The following is a 10,726-nucleotide window of genomic DNA, read 5'->3' as shown; positions in this document are numbered from 1 at the left end:
CGCATCCCACTGAATGCCCAGTTAGGCTGATGTGTTTTTTCGCCATATGCTATTTGCAATTGTGTAAATTTTAGGGATACAGAGGAACAGCAAAAAAACAGTTTTTTCTATTTCCGACAGTACTTTATTCAGCTTGGAGTTAGTACACCATGTCTGAGTGGTGTTATTCATGTTAAGACGAAGATATGTTTTGACAGGTACAAAATGGTACACACGTATATGAAATAGACTGCAACATGAAGTTAAGTCCTTCAAATGGGTGTCGTCTCGGGACGCCGACCTTTCGATTTTCCACTAGTCTCAGGACGTCGACCTGCGGTTTCCTTTGAAGGTTAGGTTCTGATTAGGCGTAATTAGGGTTGCGGATAATCTACTCTAGATGTTTTGATATGGTGAACTCGTCGCACTAGGTAAACATATCGCAGTGGAACGATATGGAACCACCACAACTCAGATGGGATAAGAACCAACAACCACCTGGAAGGGTGGCATTTACGTCTGAAGAGATACGTCGGCAAGGCTCACCAAAACATCTTCGAGATCATGCCGTTCCTGTCACGAGAACAGACGAACACGGAAAACATTCTTGTCCAATACGCTGCTGGCCAGAAGCGTCCGTCCAAGAACAAGAAATACAGGGACTTGGAGCTATGACTGGATGACATCCGTCACCAGCTCAGGCAAGGAACACTGTCCGTAAAACAGTTTGCTGATTCAGCATTCCACCTGTTGCATTTTTGGTTAAAATCTGTGGATCAATCTCTGTGAAAAAATGTCTGCTATATGTATCATGAAAACGCATCGGATATGCGATGTCTTTATTAAAATTGTCACGTATTTATTTATGTGAATCATTGTAAACAAATGTTAAAATCTGTCAACTGAGTTTGTTGAAGAGTGCTTCAAGTATGGACATAAAATGATATAAATATAAACTGTTGTCGTCTTCTCATTAGGTGTGCTCTCATCCACATAATCGGGATTATCCTCTTCTAACAACTCGTTGATCCTTCATTGTCCTCGTAATCCGTTATTAATTGGCAAAATGAAACTAGTCTCAGGACGCCGATATTTTTGTTCCACTCAACCGTGCAGTTTGGTCGAAAGGTCGGAGTTATGAGCCTGAACCTTCAAATGGCCTGCAGCATCAGGTTTATAACTGCACAATAATGCAAGCTGAGGTATCACAGGACATTGGCATTTTAGTATTTAGATCGCATGGGGTGTGAGTTCACAACTGGATCCTTGGGCCAAACTCAGTTTCTTCTGGTATCATATAGTTCAACATGTCAACACTAATAATCGGACGACTCCCTGAAGATCTGACGCTGAGAGCCTGCAACTTGTAGTAGGAACTAGAACAAATCCTATGTCTTGCCACTCAGTTGCAACTAGTTGTATACAATTTAGAATCATTACCATTAGGGTGTTCTGATGTTGCAACCGAGTTGCAGGATACTACATGTCGCACGATGGGAATGCACCTTAACCAAGCAAATTTTTCTGCAAGCCATGTTTGTAATATTGTGGTTATCAAATGAATCAACTCCATACAGTGCTGAATTGCTCAGAAATCAATCCACCCTCCAATTGTAGGAGACTGACAAGTGATTCACCAACCCTGAGAATAAATCTTTCATTGACAGTTAAGGTGAACAAGCATAAGGGTCACCATGCAACATTGATCGAGCCTGAATGAGACAGGCAGCCTATTGATATCCAGGATTTCAAGTGCAAACCTGATTCCTCCTCTCAACCTGAATCCTCAGGTAATGACTTACAACAGAACACAATTTTACACCAACATCTTTTAGTCTAGTCTTGAACCACGTCTATTTCATCAAGTTTACTAAACTTATTTTACCTAAAATTTACAATTGAAAACTTTCAAAACAAAGTTCAAAGTATGGTTTATAATATACAGCCATGTACATCAATATACATGTGTGACACATCCCTGGAGGACATGCTGCATAACCATGATGATACTCCACAACACTGTTGATATATCCACTGTTGTTTCTATATTGTCAGATCAGAATAGTTATGCCCATTGTCCATAATAATAAAAGCACATCCAATTTGTCCAAGGAAAACAAAAACAAATCAAATTCTCTGGTTACTGTTAATGAGTATCTCATCAAAGATGACTGCGACTTGCAGTGAAGAATCACAACTATATTATCCAGCTGGATGCTCTGATGCCAGACTGCATGTCCTAGGGTCCATGAGGCAGGTTATAGGTTCTATATTACAGGGTGGAATAAGAGAAACCGTCCTCCCAAGTCCATTCAGTAACAACCATTCATCTAAGTTAAACCTTTCATATCCCCTAAATTCACACATCAAGCTGTTCCTGAAAGATGAAAAGGAAACATGGTTAAAAAATGAGATTTAAATTGACTTTGGAAAGGTTTGACTTTGTCAATGTACGATCAGGACTGTCCTGTTGTACATCATAATCATATACAACTGATTGTAATCCCTCATGCAAGTTTTCACTTATTATGGCGAGTTCTAGAAACCCCTAAATCATAAAACACTTGGTTATTAAGATTCATGCCCAAGTTTAAACATTTTCCTTTTAAAACTCGCCTCAAGCTGCCCCACTGACAGTATAACTAATAAACATTAAATTTCACTAAACCCAATGCCTGTAACGTGTGTCATGATGATTGTTGAAATGAAAGCAACACATTTTTTTACAAATTTAGGCCAGACCAATTTTATTTCTTGTTTTACAGATTTTTGTACTCAGAAAACCTAAAGGCAGGAGGGAAAAAAATAAAAATAAATAAATACTAAAAGTATTTTACTTTTGGCAATTTATGAAGTGTCTATGGGGCAAAACTCAATCTAAATAAATCTTTTCTTGTAAATGTACATTTTTGACCAATAAAACATTAGGATTTTATGTTTTGAGCAGGGAAAATTAACTTTTATTTTTTTTCTTATTCTTGAAAAAATACGACCGGCAGATCCGTAAAACAAGAAATAAAATTGGTCTGGCCTTACCCTAAATAACAAAAGCATAAAAATTTCCCATCTCACCATTTTGTAGTTTGCACTGTCTTAGTGCTTCATTGAATCCAAAACACAGAGAGAGGTCAGACTGGTTATTGGCACAGTCCAGGAACTGCTTGAGTTCCACCTGGCAGGGTCCAGCTGGCTGCTGCTGCTGCTGATACAAAGGCTGGGGGGCCTCCTGCTGGGGGGCAGGGGCACTGCCTCCTCCCATCCCTCCTGTCATAGCTGCTCCAATTGTGTGACCCTGTTCAGTGAAACGAGAAATCTTGGCTTAAGTACCATTGTATTGTGTATTCCAGAATGAGACTGATATGCAAAATATAGCATGTACAGGGTTAAAGATTACACTTGTTACCACACATCTTCAGTTACATTTACTATTTCTTAGACACAGATTATTAACAGAGGTCATTTGCCTCACAAGAATGTTCCTGAGACCAATTGCCATAAGGCATTCAACATCAAAATTTATCAAGTTATCAGGAAAAGAAATGTTTTTCTGTGTTACTCTACATAACAGTATATAATCAAGTCCAAACAATGTAGTGACAGATACTGAGAGCAACAATCCACACCATTAACAAGCTATGACACACAATCTGCTCACAGCAATCACACAATCTGATCAATCTGTTGCCTCTCACAAGCAGTTATTCTAACTTGGAATAAACAGGGTTTGTTGCTTCTTCCATAAACATTGAAATACTTCATATCCAGCAGTCAAAGAAGTACCGTGACACATCAGTTTCAATATTGCTATTTACATAAAGAGACACTAAGACAGAAAACTCTCAACATCCTAATGCAATGGTTTTTATCTATTCTCAAATTCATGATCATCAGTGATTTTTTTCAGGCAGACAAACAATGATATACATTTTCAATATTTGAGAATTGTGATTTCACATTTTGAAAAGCATTCTTCAAATTCCAAGAAAAAGAACAGTCTAAACGCCTGATCATTCCTAGTTCATGACGTGTATGTACACATGTTTTTATGTCAGTTCATGATTACAAGTGGTCCAAGGTGCTCATCTCCAGTCTGGGTCTAGACCTCATCAAACAATGATAAACAGCGTGTACATTTCACACTGCATAGGCAGCGTTCTTTATGTAATCCGGGTAATCCATAACTGTTTGATTAAATCAAAACTGAATCCCCAACAGAACTTATTAACAATGAATCTCACCACAGCAGACCCAACAGCAACTCCAGCAGCAGTGGTGGCCATCTGTGCCATGAGACCTGGCTGGCGGGGCTGGGCTTGGAGTGGGGCAGGTGGAGGGGGAGCATGGTGTTGAGCTGGAACCTGTGACACGGGGCGCCGTGGGGCTGGAGAGCTGCCAAAGATAATGGAAACATTAAGATGTGCTAGACATGTTTATCCGGGTGTCACTTTCCTTGAGTTCATTTTAACAAAATCTATTATTCAAGATGAACACTCCACTTGGGATACTCGGACAGACATGGAAGCAGTTCGTAAGTGATTTTACCTCTGATGCATAAACATTGTAAATACCCATACGTTTAAAACTTAGGCTAACCATGCTTACATTACTGTACCGATAAATGATCTTTGGCACCAGCTCAAAACTATGGAACGATAGTCACACAAATTGCAAACAGGACACAATACCCACAAAGTGTGCATTCCTATAGCACATGTTCATGCACATAGCAAAAATCTAAATGGACATTTGATCTGTTGCGGTATGCATGGCCCACTGTATTCGTTGCTTTCTGCTAGTTTTCATCTGTAGGCCAGGCCGTCCTAGAATACTGCCAATCGAGGATCTTGACAAAGAGATGCTGCCAATTTCATATTGTGAAACTAAACGTTAAAACGGAATGGCGAAACGTATACTGATTCTGATCAATTCAAAGATCATTGTTACAAAACATTTGCGTCTTAACACGACCGATAACTCATGTTTCATCATCTAAAATTCAAGAAAAGGTCACCTTGTAAGAGAAATATACAATCTGTGTACGATCCTACCTTTGTGGTATAGCATTGAAATAAACAACCACAAAATATACATCAACATCTTACTCACCTCATTCGTCCTCTGCGTGGCATATTGGCGATTAAATCAGTAGTTCAGCGTCAAACGATGTTCAGGTTCGAGAACGCACGGTACTTCCGTTATATAAACTACACCTCCGGGCTGACGATAGTACAAGTTTCTGATTGGTCGAATGTTCTCACGCAAAGTACGCATGCACTCGTAATGTCAAAACGCAATTGTTTTACCTTGAGACATTACGGGGAGCATGCCAATCTTATGAAACGGCGCAGTATATATGTAACATCGCGACTATTCCCCTTACACAGTCTCATCAAACCTGATCATAGTGTTGCTTCTCATAACGTCTGCGAATTAAGACATTTTTTTTCAAAACCTCATACACATAAAATCTATGAAGGGCATTTAGAAGTGGAATGCATAAGAAACGCAAGATTTATGGATGTCAACTCGATCTTTATTGTGAATAACACAACGTTCCGGAGTGTATGCTTGAAATACCTGATGAAGGAGCAGCATACACTACGAAACGTTGTGTTATTCACAATAAAGTAGTTGACATCCATAAATCTTGCTTTTCTTCTTATACATCATTGAACAGGTTCCATTATTGAGTGATGAATTACAGTATTTTTTTACTAAACCCTAAATATCGATTAAGGTTCCCCTGATGTAACGAATGTCTTATTCGATTTAACTTTGTGCCGACAAAAGATCCCATTTGCGTCAGACAGCGTGGTTTCCAGAGTAAAAGATATATAGGTCTGGATCAGTATCAAAATATGTATACAAATAATACATACATTATGAATACACGACATGTGACGTTTCATATTAAATGACATATGTAGCTTAACAAGCGACCTAACTGGCACAGTTAATACGTCACTCACCTATGAAAATATCAAGTTATGTCTAAAGGAACCACGAGCGACTGTCGACAAGCCTCTGTTTGAAAATGTATAAGCCTATAAAAAGTGAAAGAATACAAACGCAGAATTTCATCGAAAACATAATTTAGTAAAACTCGTTGAACTAAGAGGAATCTGAATTTGCTGTGTGTGTATTCAGTAACACTCAGAGCCAGGTGTAAATCAAATATGTAGCTAGTAAGGTTCCTGTATTAAACATATTGTAAGTGACGACTAACGGGATAGGGTGGTCAGGCTTGCTGACTTAGTTGACTTGGTCATCGTATCGCAATTGTGTATATCAATGCTCATGTTGTCGATCACTGGATTGTCTGGTCCAAATTCGATTACTTACAGACCGCCGCCATATAGCTTTTTAAAAAAACCCAATCAAACAAAGCCAAAACATGGCCGTCCATCACCCGTCTGGCCGCGATAAATGTTCATAGCTTTATTTTTTTGTCAGTATTACGAAAACTGAATAAATATGGCTTAAACCAACCAAAAAAGGTTATTATATATTAAATTGCATCCGTAGGATCATAAACTGCCCTTAGTGGGCGATCTTGACACTAAAGATGGAGCGGTAAGTTCACGGTACAAATTCTCGAAGCCCTAAGATCGCTGGAATTTTCTCAAGCTTGAAGCTGGTGGTTCCGGTTCCAGACTGTCACCACGTGTTAAGTGTTAAATCACAGAAACTGCATTTAGTGACATACACGTTGTAATATTTCAACCAAATGTAGTAGCGGACGAGGTTCCAGTTGGAAGAATAACGCAGAACAGCTACTGGGTTGTGAGCCGACAGCAATCTCTTTATTGTGTAAACAAAGTTTACTAATCAGTTTCCAGCTCACTGTGTGGCAATGAGCTGGCAGCTTATTAAGTTGGCAGTGTCCAATCGGGATATTCTACAAATGTTACACAATGATGAGCAACCAGGAAAAATGGCAATAAAAATATAGGACATAAGTTCATGGATTAAAAGAGAAATTATATTACCTTCAAAGGTGGTAGAATATCTGAACATTTAAATATACTTATATACTAATTATGAACTACTAGTCAATAACACACACTCAATGGCAAGTTAATTTGTTGGTTCAACAGAGAAATATATCTTATCAATGCATTAACTTAATGCATTTAATTCATATACAACTATACAGACATATATATAAATACATGGATATGAAAGCAAAACACAAACTGACCTTACATATACATAAATAGAAGTGAGGTCCACAGCCACTCAGTCCACACAAAAAAAACCAAACTATTTGCTCAGCATAACATGTAAGATCTGACTTGTAAGAGTAGTATCTGACAACTGCTTGATGAAATAAAGTTGAACTGTAGGCAAGGAGACTTACATAATAAGGATATGGGACAAGGCAGACAATGCAATGCGCTTGTCATTAGAGTGACAGTGGCTATGGTGAAGTTAAGAGTTATGTAATTGCTGGGGTAAATCTATTGTTACTTTCTGTATACTGTGTACGTGTTATAGCTTGTACAGGCACTTAATGGCCTAAAACATATTTCTAAAATATTTACAAAACAAGTATAAAATCATCGCGGCCACACAAGCAGTCAAGTTGGAGCGAAGTAAGGAAATGAGAAGCGCTCGTACAATCTGCACGTCCATCCTTGATCCATCTTCTCCCGAGTTGGTGAGAATCCATATTGTACTCGACATCTGGCTTCCAGGTGAATGCTGCTGAACGCTTTGATCGGTTTTCATGCTTTTGTTTGCCGACATTACTGACCTGATATATTTAAGCTTCAATTCATGCAAGTATAAACATAACTGCATGATAAGCATAACAGAAAAAAACATCTTCACATAACTATCACATGTTAAGTAGTTTAAAGGTGGAACTGCTGTGCCTGTCCCTTACTTGTACAATCAGTGGATGTTGGTTACTGGCAGTTCCAACTGGATCAGGGGCCAGGATGACCACCAACGATCTCTGCCATCGGAGAACGATGACCAACAGGACCAGTCGATCCATTCCACTCGCCTCTTACGACAAACTCGAGGGAACATCTTCTGACTGGCATCTCCTAACGTCAACTATCAGGAAACTACATAAATGAACCAGTCACACGAATGTTTTCGGGGAAATACATGGAAAATGGCAACATTTTAATTGCTTAAGTAATGTTATATAAGTATTGAGCCATCGTATTAACGAACTGTATTTAACCCCGGCTATTTATGTACACACGACGGGATACATACTTTTAGCCTGTCATACAGACCCTGAAACAAATATACCCAATGCAGACCATGCAAGCCTAGATTACCACAGTTTCTGAAAATGGAGAAAGTCTCTGAGATTTTATTTTAATTTAAAAACCTTTTTTTTCTGTTTCAGAGACTAGATGTTAGTTCTAATTAACACCTATATGTGTACTGACGTGAGTACTTTGGAAGGAAAAATGTCAGCTCATTAGAGTTATTTCCTACTCGGCAATATTTCAAGCATTAATACGGATAATCATGAGGGCAGCCTATTTGTGCGACAGCCGGGGCAAGTAAATCCATTCTGATCTCTAATCAGTTATGGTTATAGAACGCAGAATAGATTCAACAGAAATATTATATTTATTTATCGTTGAAAATGTTATAAATTGTAATATTATGTTACAAATTGATGTCAATTACTGTGCCATTGACCGCCTCCGTGGTGTAGTGGTTAGAGCGTCAACCCGGAGAGCGGAAGGTCGTGGGTTCGATACCCGGCCGCGTAGACACGATTATTTATTATTCTAAGATGCCTAGCGGTTAGAACAATCGAAAAAAAAATACATTATCAGACAATAAAGGTATAGTTTTTTGATGACGTAACAATTGAATGACTTTATCCCGTCACTGCGCCATTCTAGTGTGCCCCCTCGTAATCGAACCATTTTACATTACGTCACAATGTAAGCGACGTCACGATGCATGTCAGTTGTCATCGCCTCGTACGGCCTCCTACAGTAAACTACACCGTTGCATCCAGTTTCTTGGTTTGCTGTTGCTTCACGCAGCTAACATCACTGGTGGAAACATTACGTTTATGTTTTACGACGGTTAAAATGTGTCATTTCGACTCACAAGTTTTCAGCGACACGGTAACGTTCGTAATGTTTACATTCCCACAATGCAATTGTGGAATGTCGCTTGACTACTCAACTTCCTCTGGATGTACTGATCTAAACTTACGCTGGTAGTAGAAATGCAACGTTCATATTGCCCCATATGGTTTACGTTAATGACAGATGTAATTAAAATAATTCAGAGAAGATATTTAATCCGAACGTAAACCGTCATCAAACTGTTATCATTTGTTTTTTTCTGGTAACGTTCGTCTTAACGTAGGGGGCAGACACATCAATAGAACAGCGCGCCAGTTAGCCCTGTGCGAGGATTCTTAATTTAGGTCACCGACACCGTCGTTTGTTTTCTGCCTTAAATTAATCGTAATTATCTTTAGAAAGTATTAAATTTGGCATCTTAGAAAAGAAATACACTTCGCCCTACCACCATGTATAGTGTAATAAAACACACTTTCGCCCTGAACTATTATAACGTTAAAGCACTCGGACGCAAGCGTCCTCGTGCTTTAACTATAATAGTTCAGGGCAAAAGTGTGTTTTATTATTATACATGGTGGTAGAGCGAAGTGTATTTCTTAATTGTACAATGCCCTGACAATGCTATGACGTCATGAACTTGTATTTTATATAATCTTGTACCCACTTTCCAACATATGTGTCATATTTTCCAACCCTGTCATTTGTGGTGAAGTGGAAAAAGCATCCATGAAATTTTGTGTATGTGTACAGTATACGTAGAGAAGAATATATCCCTTATCATATTTCTATCCAACTTCTAAATACCCACAAAGACTAAAACCAGATATTTTATCCCATAGTTTTATAAACGATGCGTATTTCGGTATAACTGGTTGTACATAACCATTGCGGAGTATTTATTAAAAATCAGCTTCCTACGCAAATAGTGCCTTGGTTTATAAGAAAGTAAGATTGTTTATGGATATATAGCATTTTTGTGTCCCTATGACCAAACTGACCAATGAAAAAGCTCGACACAACCTGACACGCACCTGTTATATTGTCATCTGCTATGGCACGTGTAAACAATGCTGCTATTTGTTCGAGACATATTGATTATTTAGGGATAAGGGTTAAACTAACAGCACGGAATTCAGAAAGGATATATTGATTTTGCAATCTTAAGCAATAAACGAATGTAGTTAATGTAATCAATGCCACAGAAAATTATGCAATCTGGTTTAAATTACACAGGCATGATTGGGGACCCGTCGTATCCCGACGGCTTCCCTAGCAACCTGTACTTAGCTGAATGAACCGTGATTGACACGCACATAGCGGTAGCCACATTCACTGAACACAATAGAAAGAATAACGAGCTTGTTGAGCCGTAGCGGGGTACACTAGAAGAAACATATACGTAAGGTGGCCTTTGCATGACAAGGTTCGATTGGTTCTGAAGCATACACAGGAACTGGCTTGGGACGGGGGACCCTTCATTGAGGAATGGTGTACGTCAGTCACCCGGCTTGCGTGAACACTGGGGCGTGTGTTGCGATCAGCTGAATTAATGATTAGAACGTTTATCGAATCATTTGATGTGCTTATCTGCCATTCGCGCCTGGCGGACAGGAATCATGTGAGTGATTACATGAATTATTTAGATTGACTGAGCCACCTCACTTTGTTGTAAA

General features: G+C 38.9%; 2 protein-coding genes and 1 long non-coding RNA gene across 5 annotated transcripts in view; 1 reads left to right on the top strand and 2 right to left on the bottom strand.

The window, feature by feature from the left end:
* Positions 1 to 101: 101 nt before the first annotated feature.
* Positions 102 to 1,437, bottom strand: LOC124286963. Its single transcript, XR_006901156.1, has 2 exons — positions 1,129 to 1,437; positions 102 to 249 (listed from the first exon to the last, which is right to left on the bottom strand). It is a non-coding gene; the product is annotated as an uncharacterized LOC124286963 (long non-coding RNA).
* Positions 1,438 to 1,793: 356 nt separating this feature from the next.
* On the bottom strand, positions 1,794 to 5,217 carry LOC124286962 (coiled-coil-helix-coiled-coil-helix domain-containing protein 2-like). The gene is made up of 4 exons (XM_046723421.1): positions 5,086 to 5,217; positions 4,218 to 4,368; positions 3,052 to 3,271; positions 1,794 to 2,356 (listed from the first exon to the last, which is right to left on the bottom strand). The coding sequence occupies exons 1-4, from the start codon at positions 5,106 to 5,108 to the stop codon at positions 2,346 to 2,348; spliced, it is 405 nt and encodes a 134-aa protein (XP_046579377.1). The 5' UTR covers positions 5,109 to 5,217; the 3' UTR covers positions 1,794 to 2,345.
* Positions 5,218 to 10,363: 5,146 nt separating this feature from the next.
* Positions 10,364 to 10,726, top strand: part of LOC124286970 (leucine-rich repeat-containing protein 74B-like) — a 72,042-nt gene continuing 71,679 nt past the window's right edge. For all 3 annotated transcript variants that reach the window (XM_046723428.1, XM_046723425.1, XM_046723426.1), the window contains exon 1: positions 10,364 to 10,671. The gene's annotated coding sequence lies outside the window, so the exon portion shown is untranslated. The remainder of the gene's footprint in view (positions 10,672 to 10,726) is intronic.

This window comes from Haliotis rubra, unplaced genomic scaffold (assembly GCF_003918875.1).
Source record: "Haliotis rubra isolate DU_JTF1 unplaced genomic scaffold, ASM391887v1 Scf397, whole genome shotgun sequence".
Classification (NCBI taxonomy): Eukaryota; Metazoa; Mollusca; class Gastropoda; order Lepetellida; family Haliotidae; genus Haliotis; species Haliotis rubra.
The sequence above is the reverse complement of the archived record's forward strand: the minus strand, read 5'-3'. Positions and strand labels throughout refer to the sequence as shown.